Source organism: Hyperoodon ampullatus (assembly GCF_949752795.1).
Source record: "Hyperoodon ampullatus genome assembly, chromosome: X".
Taxonomy (NCBI): Eukaryota; Metazoa; Chordata; class Mammalia; order Artiodactyla; family Ziphiidae; genus Hyperoodon; species Hyperoodon ampullatus.
Window position 1 is genome coordinate 7272145 of NC_136913.1, and position 17858 is coordinate 7290002.

Here is a 17858-nt window from a genome sequence, read left to right on the forward strand (position 1 = left end):
AAAAAAAAAACCTCAGGGAATAGCCCCACCCGCCCGCTTTTAGTTCCTGAGCCTGGGGAGAGGTTTCGGCTTAGGGATCTCGGCATTTGCTCTGTGCCTCTGCAGACCCTAAACCGGCAAGACAGGAATTAGCCAGAACTCCATCTGATCTTCTCTACAGCTTGTGGATTTGCATTATTTAAATATATGGGAAGCGCCCATAACTGAGTAACTATTCCAGCATTTAAAGAATGCCAAACAATGAGCCATTTCTTCTTCAGACCCACTCTGGCCCATTTCCCTTTTCCTCTTAGCACATTGTGTAGAATTACCCACTGTGTCACTTCCTGGAACACGCGATTGTTTATACAAGCAGGCAAGACTTCTCCAGCAGTATTTATTTCTCTCATTTTCGACATGACGATTGCAGCCCTCCCGGTGCTCCCTTTTCCAGAAGCTTCCCAAGTATTGAATGTGGATAGAGGCAATTTTGTACCTTCCTTGATAACTCAAGGTTATCCTTTGGGAAGAGAAGGCGGAATCCGAGTAAAAATCTTCAAACTCTGGGCATGCTTGCCTGGCATGCAAGGAGTGTGTTGGATTTACTCCTTAAGAAGCGTTTTAAAGAAAATATTCTGCAAGCTCCACTTGTGGGCATTTTAACAGTTTGGGCAAGGAGGGATTCCCCAAAGGGCCTGCAAGGAGAACAGGTATCAATATTTGCATCTCCAGTACCCAGGGCCTAAGTGGATTTTTCCTGAGCTGTTTTTCCATCAGAAATCTTGGTGGGAGGAGAGGTCACTACAATGTTTGTACTTTAGTTGTTGGCAAGGCTGTGGCGTGAATATGGAGCCAATAAAGAATGCATAATTGTGCTTTCGGCTCAGACGAAAGCCTCCGTTCCCTGCAGTGTTTTGTGTGCGCTTGTGTTTTTCAGTCCAACATGGAAAGCCCCACTTGACTGTGAGAAAGACAGGCCTTATTCTCCCTAACAATGAACACACGCACACAAGACTTCCCAATATATGGCAAAGCTGGGGAGGCAAGATCTCCCTCACCCCCCCTACCAGCTTCTCTACCATCCCAATGCCCCGCACAGGTCTTTAGGGACCGTCAGTTTCTGCCTGGGGCAAACATTACAAGGGAAGTTGGAGGCCTCGGTCGTCCCAAGTTCTGGTCTCTTCCTTTTGTTGGCTCATTTTAGGAAGACAAATGCGGCCGGCCTGCTTCGCTTCTCTGACTCAGAGAGGTCCAGGGGCCGTGGGTGGGCCTGTGGATAAAGCCTTTTCAGTGAGGGGCTTCCATCTGTCTCCACTGGCACGCCGTGTGACATTTCTTCCCAATTCTCCTCTGTTAATGTGCAAATGAAATTAGGACTATGTGTAGATGTTGTCACGATGGTCAAATGGTTTACATTTGCTCAGTGCTCGGAAGAATAAGCACAGCAGACTCTCTGGGGTCAGGCTCCCTAGAAGCCGGGCTCAGGGAGGGGTAGTTCTCATGCAAGTGATGGATGGGGGTACGGGAGGCAGGCCAGAGAGGAAAGGAGCTAGCAAAGCCACGGTAGCCCATGGGGGGCTTTGGAGGGTGAGGTGCACTGCACTTCGTCCCAACAAGGCAAGGCGCCTGGTCTGTCATACTGCAGAAGCAGTCCTGGGGCGGGGGGCTGGGGGAAGCACCACCTCTCAGACATCTGTCAGCCAAGGGTAATCCTCTGAGAAGGGCGTGCGCCCCAGCCAGGGAGATCTGGGCGAGGCGCCGCCGTATCTGCTAGTAAATCAGCAGGTATTTGGTGACTGAGGCTACACGTGCCAAGGGGTAAGGGCTCAGGACTCGAGAATCTAAGGACCGGAGCCTCAGCTTCCTCATCCAAGCCATCTTCCTTTCGGTCTCACAAGGCCTCCCCTGAGTTCCCAGTCTGAACTGGCACCCTGGCTTGGTTTGTACACAAGCCACAGTCCTAAATGCCTATTCTTGGTTTAGTCCCCGACTTGGGGGCTGGGGGTGCACAGACTCTTTCCCGTTCTCTGCAGCATCCCAACGCCCAGCACAGTGCCTGCATACGGTAGGTCTGCAGCCAGTCTGAGGAGTCCAGAGGAAGATCTCATCCTCAGGGAAAGGCCCATCAACACGTGCCTCTTAGCTCCCCATGGGGTGTAGCTTCCCCCACCCCTGATTCTTTATCTGATACTTTTTCATCTTGCCTTTCCTTCTGGGAGTCCTTTGATGTGTGTGGGTGTTCTCTCTCTCTGTTGAGGTTGGCGTCACTCCAATGCACTCCAGCCCCATTCAGGATAATTTTTAGTGATGGCGCCCAGATTTGTGAAATTCTGAAATGACACGATGCCTGGCAGGGAGGGGCGGGATTGCAGCTTCAGCCCAGCCACGTTGGGTGGTATGGTGACTGCAGCGTGGGCAGGGAGAGACGGACAAGGCAGTGGCAGCCTCCTTGGTAATAAAGCATGCCGATCAGAAGGGAAGATGTCAGGGTAGCGACGCTCAGCACTTGGGCATTCTCTGGACCATGCAAGGTCACAAAGTATTTGCTTTTTTGATACGCCCCATCCCTTTCCCTTGGACACTTAATAATTGTGCATGTGTAACTAAAAGGACTCCAGTGGTGGAATTTCCGGCATATGATGTTCGGGTGGGGGCAGATTCTTGGAGAGCAAGGAAGTTTCTGTGTTGTGGTGGGAGAAGTGGAGGAAAGGCCTCCCTCGGATATGTCCCAATTACAGTCTCCAAGCCTTCACATTCCTTTTTAAAACAACTTTTCCCCTTATAAAAGTAATATAACCCTTTTACAAACAATTTAGACAGTAAATACGATAATTTAAAAAAAAATCATCCCACTGAAGGAATGCAAACTGCTGTGAGCATTTGGGGAGGTTTTCCTCTAGTCTCTTCCCCTATGTAGCTAGATATGGATTGCTGTTAGGGTTTTTATCAGATCTTTTTGTATCACTGCAACAGTGTTTTAAAACCTCCCTGATACTTTCCTGCATTTCCTGGCATTCAGTCTTGTGGCCAGGGATCTGGAGCACTAAGTAGTAGCTGGGGGATTTGGAGGAAGAGAGAGCCCCATCTTTGGACTTCAGCTCCTCCAGCTATGAGATGTGAGTGGCACATAACTACCAATTACCATAGAGGTTTCATGTTTTAGGAGCTGACCTGGCTTCCGCCCAAGCAGTGGCCTGCTTGGGTCTCCACTCACACTATTGGATCTTCCAGACTGGGAGATGCAAGAGCCCAGGGCAGGTCAGGGGGCCTGGCCCAGAGTGGGGACTTCGCATCAGCCCTGCTGGGGCTCTCCTGGCAGGGGTGAGAAGTGCCCACCTGCCCAGCTCCCCACTTCCAGGTGTGTCCTCCAGGTCCCACCCAAGAGGACCGGCCTCGGGTTCCTCCTCCAGCTACGAGCCCCCTCGGCCTCCCTTCCGGGGACTTACCCACCCTCGCGGGACCATCCTGGATATTCGGGAGACCCAGGGCGCAGCTCCCCTCCCCCACCAAGTGGGCAGAGAGGAGGACCCCAGACATCCAAGGCCTGAGAATGGGTGCAGTGAGGTGACCGCCCTCTCCCCCGGGAATTGTTTGGGCCCCAAGAGTCAGCCCCCGGCAGGCCGCGCCTGCAGCCCGGGTGGGGCGCCGTCCTCCCGGCCCTCCTTCCTCTCCGCGGTGGCCCGGGGGCGGACGGACGCGGCGGCGCCCATCCTGGCTCCCGTGCGGTTTCCCGGCGAGGCCCAAGGAGGTGGTGGAGCGGGAGAGAAGAGGGAGGAGCGCGCGGAGCAGGAGGGGAAGACGGAAGAACACTGAGCGGGGTTGGGGGTGTGGGAGCAGCGGGCGGGGGTGGGGGGCACAGGAACCAAGAGCCGAGGAGCCCCCAGGAGAGGCTGGAGGCGGAGCAGCCAAGGGAGACTGAAGGGCTTGCAGCAAGCGGGGGAGGAGCCGCCGAGGGAAAAGAGGATGGGGAGGGGCGGGGCAGTTCGGGGCGGGGCCTGCGTAGCCCCGCCCCCACCGGGCCGCGCCGAGGAACGAAGATGGCCGGGCGCGCCGCGGGAACTGAGGGGCCGCCGGTAGCGGCTGCGGCAGCTCTGGGGCTGTGACTCCACGAGCGGCGGCGACTCGAGTGACCCAGGCGGCGCGGGCGGCGGCGCGCAGGGCCGGGCGGCAGGCGGGCGGCAGGCGGGCGGCAGGCGGGCGCCGGTGCGCGGGCACCGGGCGGAGGATGCACCGGGCGCGGCGGGCGGCTCCCCGCGGCCGCCCCCGCGCCCCGGACGCCGGGCCTTAGTGCTGGCGGAGGAGGCGGCGCGCGTGGGGCGGCCGGGCGGTGGCGGGGCCCGCGCCGTCATGCCGTGGCTGAGCGGCGGCCGGCGGCGGCGGCGGGGACAGCCGCGCGAGGCCCCGCGGGAGCCGCCTCAGCCCGCGCAGCCCCCGCGGGAGCCGCCGCCGCCGCCCGCGCCCCCCGCCGCGGCCCCCGCGCCCCCCGCGACCTCCGCGCCGCCACCCCCACGGGCCCGGGAGAGCGCCGAGCTGCCGCTGCCCGCCGGCTGGGAGGAGGCGCGCGACTACGACGGCCGCGTCTTCTACATCGACCACAACACGCGCCAGACGTCGTGGATCGACCCCCGCGACCGGTAAGGGGGGCGCGGGCCCCGGCCAGGATTAGGGCGCCCCATACCTTGGGCCCAGGGAGAGGATCGAGGACCCGGGAGGCCTCCGGGTGTGGGCGAAGATCGTGAGTCCTCCGCGCCCGGCGAGGATCCGGGCTCCCCCATCCCCGGACCCCTGGCCGAGGATCGAGGCTCCCCCTCTCCCGGCCTCGAGCCCCAGGAGTGCGGAATCCCCGGCCTCCACCGCGGGGCGGACACTCCGACTTGGTTCCCTCACGTCACCCGCTGACCGACGCCTGGGAGCTGGGCGCCTGGAATTTCCTCTCCAGGGGCTGACGGATGGCCCTCTCTTCCTTTTTCCTGCGCGGTCTCACCCATCCCTGTCGGGCCTCCGCGGCCCACCGCCCCTCGGCTGTGGCCCTACAGGCGCCCCCGACCTCGCGGTGGCCAGATGAGCTGTCATCTTGCAGCACAAACGTGCGCCCGAGCCTCGTGGTGTGGGTTCCTTGTCTGGCGGGCTGAACCTAGTTTCCATGCGAAGACTGTGCCAGATGGGACACTTCAGGGATTCCCGATTCTTTGGAGTAACCATCAAACTTGTGACGGTTACTCTTTAGCGCCTTAAAAATTGAGTTAAAATTCTGATTGAAAAAGCCTGTGTACTGCGGTCAGAATGGGCTATGATTAGACCCATATGCTTTTGGAATAAAGGGAAAACAAGAGTTGAATTTTAGGTTTCCTTTTTGTGCAAGATCCGAGTAGAGCATTAAATTGTCTTATTATTCACGTAAATAAATCCTACGGAGTGAAAAACGGATGCTTCTAAAAGCACCACCAGATTATGATTAATTAAGTTCATGTAATGACTTCTTCGTTAACTTTTTGCTCGATTGTCTTCTGTTGGTTTCAGTGGTTCAGCTGCTTTTGGGGAGAGGCATTTTTTTGTGGAGTTGGAATTCTGTTGAAACCAAGGGATTACAGTGATTATCTGATATCTTGTCCTATATGGAGCAACTTCTTTCCACACTGGGCCTGAGTGCCAGAAAGGAAATACTGCAAGCTTCCCAGTGATTTTGAGACTTGAAAAGGCCCAGCGTGGTGACAGGCTCCTGCTTCCTCCTACCTGCCCTGGAAAGGCAGCGCTGCATGGCACTGGCGTTTGAAAATAAACCTTTGGGGAGGGAAGCTGCTAAATTATTGTTTGAAGATTTCTCTGGGTTCAGATAGGGAAAAACAAAGAAAGGCAAAAGGATCATGGTTCCTTAACATTCTCTTTGAACATGGCAAGCTTCTGGACTCAGAAACTTAGAGAGATTATAGCACAGTGTATTGGCTTAAAAATATGCGTAGTTATTTTGAAAATCAGGTGAGATCATATTATAATTTTAACCAAAGGCTAGAGCCACAGCTGTCTGATCAAGCCTTGGATGGTTCTGGAGTTGGTAGAACTGCTTGGAATGCGGTGCCCTTTTATGCTGTATGTCTGTTAAAAATCCAAACAACTGGAAAATGAACCAATTAAAAAATACTGCTTTGCTTAGAAAAGGCAAAGACTCATTTTATGAGGGTAATATAAAACAGTTGTGGTTACATTGGAGCGTGGATTCATGACGAAAAGTATAAATGTAAGAGTTTCCATTTTAATGGTACAACCCAGGCCATAGGTGAGCAGACCCCACAGAAGACAGCTTGTAGAATCTTCCTTTCCATGTATTTCATACACATTTCCTATGTTCCTCTTTCCAGAAATCTGTTACTGAATGACATTTTATACATCACTTATGGTACAGGTTTTTAAAAAGCCCTGCTTCTAATGCTAAAATTGTCGGTGGAGTGAACAAAAGTGGACATTTTACATTTTTTTGTAAAGTAAAAACGGGTACACTTTTATGAGACACTGTTTTTATAGTGAGCGAAAATTCAGCAGGGGACAGCTTGCACTTCAGCTCCCATAATACCTTGCCCGAAATATGTATGGAATGCTCAGCGAGCCACAGACATTTAAGTGGAGTCTACGGAAGGGTGTAAATGCTCTAATAGTCATTCTTCTTCTTTCACAACAGAACCCTGCCGATTTTTATAGGTGACCGGTTATCCTTTAAAGTTGTAATTGATTTTTATGATATGGAAAAAACCGTGTGTCAGAGCACAGCATTTTCTCCATGTGCATCTGACAGTTAAAACCCTTTTTGAGTTGCATTTGATTCCCACGACTGGAAGACGGTATTCAAAAAATGAGGACTTTCGGGCTTCCCTGGTGGCGCAGCGGTTGAGAGTCTGCCTGCCGATGCAGGGGACATGGGTTCGTGCCCCGGTCCGGGAGGATCCCACATGCCGCGGAGCGGCTGGGCCCTTGAGCCACGGCCGCTGAGCCTGCGCGTCCGGAGCCTGTGCTCCGCAACGGGAGAGGCCACGACAGTGAGAGGCCCGCGTACCGCAAAAAAAAAAAAAAAAAAAAAAAAAAAAAAGGTGGCGGGCGGGGGGGACTTTCCCCAAACAGCTTCCAAATGGAGAACTGTCAGGAGAGGCAAAGAAATAGGTTTTTAAAGAAAATGAAATTATAGGGGAATAGATGAACGTAGTCGGTTAGGCAAAAATTGTTGCCGACTGAAAACATCATTTCCTATATAATTTATTAAACCTAATAGCATAAAATACGCTGCCGTAAGCAAGGTCACCGAGGGCCAAGGTTTGTAAACAGACTCTTCTACAGCTTTATAGTAATTCCATTCAATGTTGTATTTAACAACACTGGGCCTTGCCAGCTCAGGGTGTGTTGGTGAATTATTGTAGCTGTACTTTCTTTTTCAAGTTACAACGAAGAGGTTGCAAACGTGAGGCGACATCTTTACAGATGTGGCTGCAGATGTGTAAAAAAAAATCTCAATATTTTCAAAACAGAATTTCTTTAGTTGGAGTATGAACCCACCTTAGGTTTAAATTCACTCTCTGCAGATCAGTACTGTGCATATAATTTTCATAGTTAGTTTTCTGGGAATCATACCCAAAAACTTTGTTAAAAACTATAAAGTTGGGACTTCCCTGGTGGTCCAGTGATTAAGACTCCTCTCGCTCCCAATGTAGGGGGCACAGGTTTGATCCCTGGTCGGGGAGCTAAGAATCCCACGTGCTGCATGGCGCGGCCAAATAAATAAATAAGATTAAAAATAAAGTTGATTCACCATTTTTGTGACTGGTAGTTTCTGTGGGTGAGTTGTGTGTGGTTTACATTAGTGACACATATGTGTTCCACATACATCAACTCAGAGTTCAATGGCCACTTTATAAAAAGGTATTTACCATTTGGGTGGATAATATGGGAAGAACTTTTTTGCCTCTTTTGGAAAAATTCAGTGCCTTTGACATGTATATGTCTGCTTCTTGCAGGGTTGTATTGATATTAACCTGTAGGTGGACTGATCTGTTGAAACTTAGTGTTCTGGGAATGCCAAGCTCGAGCAGTTTGAGTGGTGGACCATGTCACATTTGAGATCAAAGCAGAGTATTAAATGATCAGGATGATGGTGGAAGGCCCAGATTATATCATGACAAAAGCTTTTAGGGATCCATTTGTTCACGAGATGGGGTTTGACCTGCGCCACATGGAGAAATTCTGTGATATATTAAAAGTCTTTTGAACAGGCTGTTGCTTTAAGAAGAAAACAATCCATGGTTCCGGAATTTGCCAGGTTGGAGCCCCACATAACAGGGCCAGATGGCATCATTGCTACCTTCTTGGAACCTTAATTCAGTGTTAATTAATAGGAGGTTTACTATATTTACCCTGCAGAGTCTATTTTGGGATTATATAAACTTTCTGATAAGCAAATAATGATTTTTCCATTTTTCATTCTTTAAGATTATAGGTAGTCTCTGTATACATGGGGGAGTGTCTTGCTTTTCAGGCTATAAGGAGTGGGCTTCTGTAAGAATCTTCTTCCATTTAGATGATCAACAACCACTTCCTGGTTTGTTCTCTGTCTAATATCTTTCTTTCTTTCTTTTCTTTTCTGTTTTCTTTCTTTTTTTTTAAGAGGAGTGAATGGAAAAGTCATTCATTTCCAAAAATAGCTCCCGGATGTTTGGGAATCTCTAAGTTTCCTTTTCTTCCCTTTCGCTCTGATTTTGGAAGTGGAAAGTGTGTTTCACCTCTGGTAGGTTCTAGTGCATAAACCTTTGGGTCAAGTGACATGTTAAAGGTCACCGGGTGAGCCCGGTGAGCTGCTTCTAGCCTGGGTCCTTTTGCTAATTGGCTGCCTTTCCAGTAAATTCAGTAAAATTAATCTGATGGAAAAAAAGCAGAGCTAAATTTTCCTGAGTTCAGTTATCCCCATTCAAATCCAGTAATATGAAGTAATAGTTATAGATTCTTGGCCTCCTGTGTGCTGGGATGGTGGATGGAGACCAAGTTTGTCTGGGAGATGGAAGACACATAAAATGGAGACGGTGATGGTCACCAGGCACCATTATCAGGTGGTGATGGCTTCGGAGAAAAGGAGGAGCGCTCACTAGAGCCTGGGGGTTCTTTATCCGTGTCCATCATCTCCTAGGTTGAGCGTTTCTCGTGCTTTCTCAGTGCTGGGGATGAGAAGGGCGAATGTGAGGAAAGTGCTGTGGAAGAGGAAGTGCTGGGTGCGTTTGGAATAAGAGCGAACCGTTCAGTTTTGACTGACCCCGAGTCTTCGTGTAAGGCACGTCAGGCTCGGGCAAGACCACGCGTGGCTTGAATCCTCCAGCTTTGTTCTTGGAGGAGCCAGGGCCGCTTCCTTCAAACTCCTCATCTTGTATATGAGGGCTGTAGCCAAGGCGTGCGTCCCACCGGCTGTGGGAAGGACAGGGACTTGAGCTGAGTCTTCTGACCCTGATGCACTGCTCTGTCACGTACGCCACCCCACTGCCCAGTCCCTACCCAGTTTTAAGCGTACTGCCTCTGTTCATTTGTTCATTCGATCACCCATTCATTCATTCAGTAACTGTGAGACAGCCTCTCCATCTCAGGCACCCTTCCGGGTTCAGGATTCCAGTGGTGAGCACTAGCGGACAGGTCCCTGCCTCCGTGGGGCTCACTCGTGCCCGTGTCCTCTTCCCCGAGGCCTCACCGTGCCGCTCCTGCCTCCTGTTCTCCCCGCTGGGATCCCTTGGGTCTTAGGACATACGTGGAGTGCTCATCGTGTGCCAGGCACTTGGTGGATGCTCTCACTGAAAGCCCACGAGGGCTGCATGAGTTGTAGGTGGACAGGTGATGGAGCCGAGGCCAAGGGGGTTGACTTAGTAACCTCGCTTCCCAGAGCCAACGAGGAGGCATCTGTCTGACCCCGGAGTTGAGCCCAAGTCCACTACCTAACCTGACCTTCCCTTGGCTGGGTAACCGTGTGCCCCTTGTACTGTGTTATACCCCCTGGTTACTTTTATCTTATATTCACTGTTGTTTGATATTTAACAGACACCTCCCCCCCGCCCCGATAGAATAATGGCCCTCCAAAGATGTCCATGTCCTAGTCTCCTAAACCTATTAATAAGTTACCTTCCAACACAGATGGCATTTGTAGGTGGGATTGTTAAGAATCTTGAAATGAGGTGACCATCCCGGATTATCTGGGTGGGCACGGTGTCATCGGAAGAATCCTTACAAGAGGGCAGCAGGAAGGTCAGAGTCAGAGGAGATGTGACGGCAGAAGCAGACGTTGGAGTCATGTGGCCATGAGCTGAGGAATGCAGGCAGCTTCTGGAAGCTGAAAGAGCCAAGGAGGTGTATTTTTCCAGAGCTTGCAGATGGAACGCGGCCCTGCTGACACCTTGATTTTGGCAGAATGAAACTGATTTTTGACTTCTGACCTCCAGAACTGTGAGGTAATAAATGTGTGTTGTTCTAAGCCACCTGGTTTGTGGCAGCTTGTTACAGCAGCAGTAGGAAACCGATACGCCCCACGTGTTGTTTTCCCAGAGACAGTGGAAGCATGTGGTCAGCTTGGTGTCCGTTGATAACAGCCCCACTAGCTGGTATTTGTCGGGCGCTCAGGGGGACCGCGCCGGGCGTTTTATATCCGTTCTCTTGTTGCCTCCTCATGCACTCCTGGCAGGCCTGCACCTTGTGGATTGAGCTTGGAGCTCCATTCCCTTTCGTTGCCAAATACCGTTCCCTGGTGGGGCTGCGCCGCGTTTTGGAAGCCGCCCTGAAGCGCCCTCCCTGTTCAGGTGTCCTTGCAGAATCTAGGAAATAGCTATGTCTTTCATTCCACGATGTCAACTCCCAACTGTTTTACTCAGAGAAAAATGACCATTCATAGGTTTACAGTGTCAAGATGTAAACATGACCTCGTGTACTCGGTGAAAAGTACGAGGTTTCAGGCTTGCTGTGATCAGCTGTTGTCTGTCCTCGTTTGTCTGATGCTTGTTTTGGCCCCTTCAGAAGTAGGAGTGGGCTTCCCCACTGGGGTTGTGCACAGTGGAACTGGCCGGGAAGTTCAGGAATGCTGGCGCCCCCCCACATGGGCCAGGTAGCCCCGAGTTTTAAGCTCCCCTGGAGATTACAGTGTGTAGCCAGGAGTCACAGTTTTGTGCCAGGGCCAGTGGAAGAGTGAGGTATAGGAGGTGCTGATGTTTAACAGAAGTGGACATGGCAATCTTAACATCGCGAGACTTGGCGCATTTATTAATTTTTCTCTGCAAATTGCACAAAGACGGTCATCTGTCTAATTTCGAAGGAGGAGAAGGTGCCCTCGTCCTGTGGCTCATTGCTAGCACGACTGGCAGACCTTGCCTGGCGGGTCAGGGACAAGGCCAGGGTCACACCCAGCCAGCTCGCTGGGCTCCAGTCTCCAGGAGGGGGCCTGGCATTCCGAGAGCAGTTCGGGGATGGTCTGGCTGCAGCCACCCACGTTCGCACCCTGCCCTCCTTTCTCCTTCGGTCCGGAAACGCCCCTCGCACACACTGCCCTTTCTCTAAGAGAAAATTAAAGATTGTAAAGAGGGGGTGGTGCTGTCCTGACAGTAGGCCCTTCTGAGGCCTGTTGTACTCATTTATGAAGCTTCATGCACTTCGCGTGATGAATCAACTGATGGATGCAGCCAGAGGAGCGAGAAGCTTAATAGAAATTAATTGTTCGACATCCTGGTGACCAAAAAGCTGCCTGATTGAGTTTTTCTTTGCAAGCGGCTGTGCTTCTCTCCTGCAGACCCCACTTTGCAGTCTCTGTTGGCGCTGTGCTCTGATGCACGGATGTGCGTGGTCCTGACGGTGGATGCCCTTTAAAATGTTCCGACCCACAGGGACCCGGGGTGTTTTTCTATTATACGGGAACCCATTGAAATGTTCGTTCTTGCTTTACTAGAATGACACAATGTGGAAGTATGCAGAGCGCAAGGAAACGCCTGCCCGCCCCTGCCCGCCCCTGCCCCGGGTACCCAGCATTATAATAGCTTGCTGTGTGGCCTGCTCCCTCCCTTCTCTACACCTCTGCCTAAGTATATGTGCGGAAGCCCGGATACTTGGTTTGGAAGTTTACGTGAATGGGATCCTGCTGTCAATTGGTTTTTCTGTGACTTGCCATTTTCACTTAACGATATGTCCAGGCGCTCTTTCCGCCGTCAGAATGTAAAGATCTACCAACATTCTCTAAAAAAAACCCTTGTTTTTATTGGGGTAAAAAGTCACATAACAAACTAACTCGTTTTAAAGTAAACAACTCAGTGGCATCTGGTACATTACCAGTGTTGTGCAACCACCGCCCTGTCCAGTTCCAAAACATTTCCATCACCCCAGAAGGAAACCCTGCGGTCATTAAGCAGGCTCTCCCCGCTCCTCTCGCCACCCCCAGCCCTGGCGATTGCCAAACCACCAACCTACTTTCTGTCTCTGTGGATTTGCCTGTCCCAGGCATTTCGTATAGGTGGAATTCTATATTCCATACTTCATATCTCTGTAACTGTATACAGATGGCCTTTTGTGTCAGGCTTCATTCACCTGGCCTAGTGTCACTGAGGTTCATACATGTTGTAGGCTTCTGGTTTTGTGCTTTTGCTTCTTGGTTTAATGCAGAGGACACACCATCATGTGATCCTAACTGAGGACAGCCGTGCGAACTTGGCCCACGGGAGCAGCTGTCTCCCTTTAAGAAAAATCAGTTGAGGATCAAAGAAAAGAGATCAACGTAATTTAGCTTTTAGTTTGTACTTTAAGAGAGAAGTATAAACTGTTTCACATTTCTTTCCAAAATTAGGAACAGGTAGCCAAAAACGAATATATGGTAGGATTTTTATTAATCTAGGTGCTGAGTCTGTGCCAGGTGCGATGGAGGGTGACACATAATTAATATCGTCTAGGCCTTTTCCTCAAGGGGATGGAAGTGCAGCTGGGGAAACAAAAAGAACCTACAGGAAATAATAGGCCAGCAGCGCAGCGGTTACCAGCCTGCTGCCGGGGGAGCAGGGGTGGCTGGTGGGGGAGATGGTCAGCCCTGAAGTCAGAAGTTACAGATGGTCCAGGTCCGCTCCTGCACCTGCACGTGCGGCATGCCACTGCGCAAGTCCCCACATTTCCTCGTGGCTGGATTTTCTTACATGTACGAGAAAACAATACTTGTTGTCTGTTGAGGAACTGATGCTTGTTGAGTGTAACCTGTTTCCCAGATGTGATGACTGCCCCTGGGAGATCTTAGGACAGGGGTTGGCAAACAGCAGCCTACAAGCTGAATCCCGCTGGCCACCTGTTTTTATACAGCCTGCAAGATAAGAATGGGATTTTCATTTTTAAATGGTTGAAAAAGAATCAAAAGAAGAGTAGTATTTCATGAAAGTTACGTGGATTTCAAGTCTCAGTGTCCATAGATAAAGTTTTATTGGAGCACGGCCACAATCGTGCAATTAGTTATTGTCTTTGGCTGCTTGTGCGCTATAAGGACAAAGTTGAGTCTCTGGACAGAGGCCATGTGGCCCACAAAACTGGAAATATTTACTGTCTGGCTCTTTACAGAAAACGTTTGCTGACCTCTGATCTCAGGAGAATACAGGGTCTATTTAAGGTAACTATTAGTCACTGGGGTGGGGTAGATGGGGGCTGGGGTGGGGGACACAGGATAAGAAGACCCCAGCGGGAAGTTTAACCAACTAGAGAGAAGGGGCTCAGGAAGATAAAACCCAGCGGGGGACCCTTTAGTCAAGGAACCCTCAGTAGAGACTTCTCTCCTCCCCCTGAAAGGCTGCTGCATCTAACTGTCATAAAACAAGCAGGGAAAGTTAGATTAGATTATTTAAACAACATGCCAATTAAGACTACAGTTAAGGATTTCCCTGGTGGTCCAGTGGTAAAGAATCCGCCTTATAATGCAGGGGACGTGGGTTCCATCCCTGGTCGGGGAACTACGATCCCACATGCCATGGGGCAACTAAGCCTGCACGCCACAACTACTGAGCCCTCGCGCCTCAACTAGAGCCCGTGTGCCCTGGAGCCTGCGCGCCACAGCTAGAGAGAGAAAACCCACGCGTCACAAGTAGAGAGAAGCCTGCGCACTGCAATGAAAGATCCCTCACACCTCAACAAAGATCCCGCGTGCCAGAACGAAGACCCGACGCAGCCAAAAATAAATGAAATAAATAAATGATGAATAAATCTTAAAAAAAAAAAAAAAGACTACAGTCGACCCTTGAACAACTTGGGTTTGAACTGCATGGATCCACCGGATTTTTTTCAGAAGTAAATACCACAGCACAGAACTGTGGATACGGAAGAACTGTGGGTACAGAGGGCTGACCATAAGTTATATGCAGATTTTCGACTTTCTGGTGGGTGGGCACCCCAACCCCTGTGTTGTTCAAGGGTCAACTGTACTTTATAATAAGAAGACAGGAAAATAAGCACTTTTAGAACGATTTTCATTAAAAATACACAGTTAATTTTGGGGATCTAATGTACAACATTACGATTATAGCTAATAGCACTGTATTGTATACTTGAAAATTGCTAAGAGAGTAGATCTTAAATGTTCTCACCACAAAAAAGAAATGGTAATTATATGATGTCACGGAGGTGTCAGCTAACCCTACTGTGGTAGTCAGATTATTGCAATATATAAGTGTATCAAAATTAGCATGTTTGTGCACCTTAAATTTACGCAGTGTTATATGTCAGTTATATCTGAATAATACTGGGAAAAAATACACAGTTAAGAAGCTAAGGTTCAAAGGTACAAAACGTTTTAGTTCCTGGAAGAATTCGGGTTCGGGACTCGCATTCTCTTGTGCTCCTAGGTAAACGAGGCTCCCCTCCCCCCATCCGTGCTTTATGAACTTGAGTGGTTTTTAAAGGCCAGTTACAGGAGTTGTGCATGTGCACATATGTACCTGCTCAGAGCTGCTCTCCACCTCTCCCTGCAGACCTGGAGACACAGAAAGCCCCCCTGGGACTGGTGTCACAGGGAAAACCCTTCATTAACCTTCTCCCCTTCAGAGGAAACCGAGAGGTGGTCAGACCCCATTCCACTGTACCATTCCAGCCAACACAATGCACAGAATGAAACTGGTAGGACTCCGTTTATGTAGCATTCCTGAAATAAGAAAACTATAGAGGTAGAGGACGGATCAGTGGTTGCCAAGGATTACGGATGGGGGACAGGGGTGGGTATGGCTGTAAAAGAGTGGCATGAGGGAGGCTTGTAGTGGTGGACCGTTTCTGTACCTAGAAGCTACACACACACACACACACACACACAGAGACACACACAGACACACATGGAAGCATGTGAACTCTGAATAAGCTGTGTGGATTGTCCCAGTGTTGGTTACCTGGTTTGGGGTTGTACTGTACTTATGCAGGATGGGACCTTGGGGGAAACTGGGTGAAGGGTGCATGGAACCTCCGTGTATGTTTCTTTGCAACTTTCTGTGAATCTATAATTATTTTAAAATGTTAAAAAGGAAATTGGAAAATGAAGGAATCAAGCAGAGATCTAGTTATTCATAGTTGTTTTTTTTTTTAATTTTAACTACCTCCTTTCCTTTAACTCACTTATTTACATCTTATTCTGCTTTTTCTGTACAGTACCTAGCACATAGCAGGTTCTCAGTAAATGTTTGTTTCATGTAATTATGCCTGTAGAAACAGGTTTTATTTTTTCATAATGATAACCTTGTGTTTCTGTATTTCACTTTCTCATATATTCTAGAGTTCTCAAGAGCAGTGCCTTCTTGCCAACTGTCAGAGCCCCTGTTTTGTTGGAGTGGCCACCCTTGTCTTGACTCAGGGAATGTGACCCTCTCAGCAGCTCCTGGTGACGTCTTGATGGCTCTAAGCCAGTGGTTCTCAACTAGGGGTGATTGCCTCCCCCCAGGGGGCACTTGGCAATGTCTGGAGACATTTTTGATTGTCACAACTGGAGGTGGGTATGGGGTGCTCCTTGCGTCTAGTGGGTAGAGTCCAGGAACGCCGCCAGATATTCTACAAAGCACCGGATGGCCCCTACCACAAAAAGAATAATCCAGTCCTCAGGTGGCTCTAAGCCAGTCATAGAGCAGCTAGGCCTGCGGTTGGCGGAGGCAGGGGCACATGGCCCAGAGCCGTCCAGCGAGCCGCGAGGGGAGGTCCGAGGCAGGCGTGGTGGAGCAGGAGGCTCCTTGTCCCCACAGACCTACAGAGCAGTACCTCCTGCCAGTTAGTGTCGCGCCTCCACCTAAACCTGGAGCTGGGCAGCCACGTCGCCGCCATAAAAACCAGCGGGGAGCTGCTGAGAAACCGAAGGTGGTGGCGTGGAAAGGCTGCATCTTTGTTAAGGTGGGTGGGTAGACATAAGGTTCTGGAGCTGCCTGCCTGCACAGCAGCTTTTCATATGTGAAATGTAAAACAGCCAAGTCTCCTTATCTTTTAAAGCCAGTTGAATTGGGGTTTCTGCTCCTTGCAGCCGGCAGAGGCATCCTCACTTCTGTGTCTCTGTCCCCTGTCGCCTTGTGTCCTCACCACTGGCGTTCTTCTTGGAGGCATAAGCTGCCACTGAGCAGCTGTGCTGTCGTTTATTAAATATCCCTCTGTTTTCGACCATTTAGATTATCCCTGATCTGTATGATTATATAAGTACTGTCATTATTATGCTGCTAATGTGCAATTATTTTCTCTGTAGTGGGTTTTTTTTTTTCCATATTTGCCTTAAGAGATCTAGGCATGGGATAAATGCAGTCCAGTGGTTGTTGATTTGCTGGAATACACTTCTATTTTGGAATGTTTTAGAATTACAGAAAAGTTGCAAAGATAGGATAGTTTTCCTCACTGTTACTATTTTATATTAGCATAGTACATTTGTCAAAACTAAGAAGCCTACCTTGATATGTTACTATTAACCAAACTCCAGACATTATTTGGATTTCACCAGTTTTTCTACTAATGTCTTTTTTACTATTACAGTGGTCTTTGGAACTGTTAAATTATTGATGTTTATATGGTTGAATTCTAATATTTGTTTTTCCTTCATCTCCCTTTTGTGAGTATTCGTGTGTCCTTCATGCATTTGACAGACTTGGTAGACGTGCTCTGAGGCTGGGTCGAGTGCAGGGACTCTAAAGCACTGGGATCATGGGCCCCAGGAAATTGGACACAAGGTAGAGGTTCTGAGTTTGGAAACGCGCGCAAGCACACAGAAGCTTGCATATGCTTTCAGGAGGATTGCAGACCTCTCGAAGCCCATCTCTGCTTCCTGGAATAACAGAGGCTTCGTTTGAGAAAGGCAGACACCCCCAGAGGTGCCTGCCATGCACACACTATGTGTGTCGTTGACATAAGGGATGCATGCTCATGTGTTTGCTATCACTAGCCCAGGTACATCATACAGCAGCCGTTGTACAGTGATTTGTGGAGAACCTTCCACATGCTTTCTCTAACTCTTCCCAGCCTCATACCCAACCCAGCATTAAACTGTGGTGTGCAGTCACTAGATATGAGCCCCAAGTACTGGATAGGTTTCACATGAAAAGGGAGGTGATGGATGAACCTCAAAGACACTGTGCTAAGTGAAAGAAGCAAAAGACAACACATTGTATGATTCGACTGATACACGATGTCCAGAAAAGCCAAATCCATAGAGGTAGAAAGTGGATCAGTGGTTGCCTGGGGCTGGGGGTAGGAAAGGGGAGTGACTGCTAATGGGCACCAAGGGTGTGATTGGGATGATGGAAATGTTCTAAAACTGGATTATGTGTTGCACAACTAAGTAAATTTACTAAAAATCATTGAAATTACCCATAAAATGGGAAGATTTTATGGTTTGTAGATTATACCACAATAAAGTT

General features: G+C 49.6%; 1 protein-coding gene across 1 annotated transcript in view; it reads left to right on the forward strand.

Annotated features, from left to right (window-relative positions):
- Nucleotides 1-4326: 4326 nt before the first annotated feature.
- The window catches only part of WWC3 (WWC family member 3), a gene marked incomplete at its 5' end in the record, with an annotated part of 116539 nt that continues 103007 nt past the window's right edge, over nt 4327-17858 (forward strand). Inside the window, one exon of the mRNA XM_079727496.1 lies at nt 4327-4613. Coding sequence (XP_079583622.1) covers nt 4327-4613 — 287 coding nt within the window. The remainder of the gene's footprint in view (nt 4614-17858) is intronic.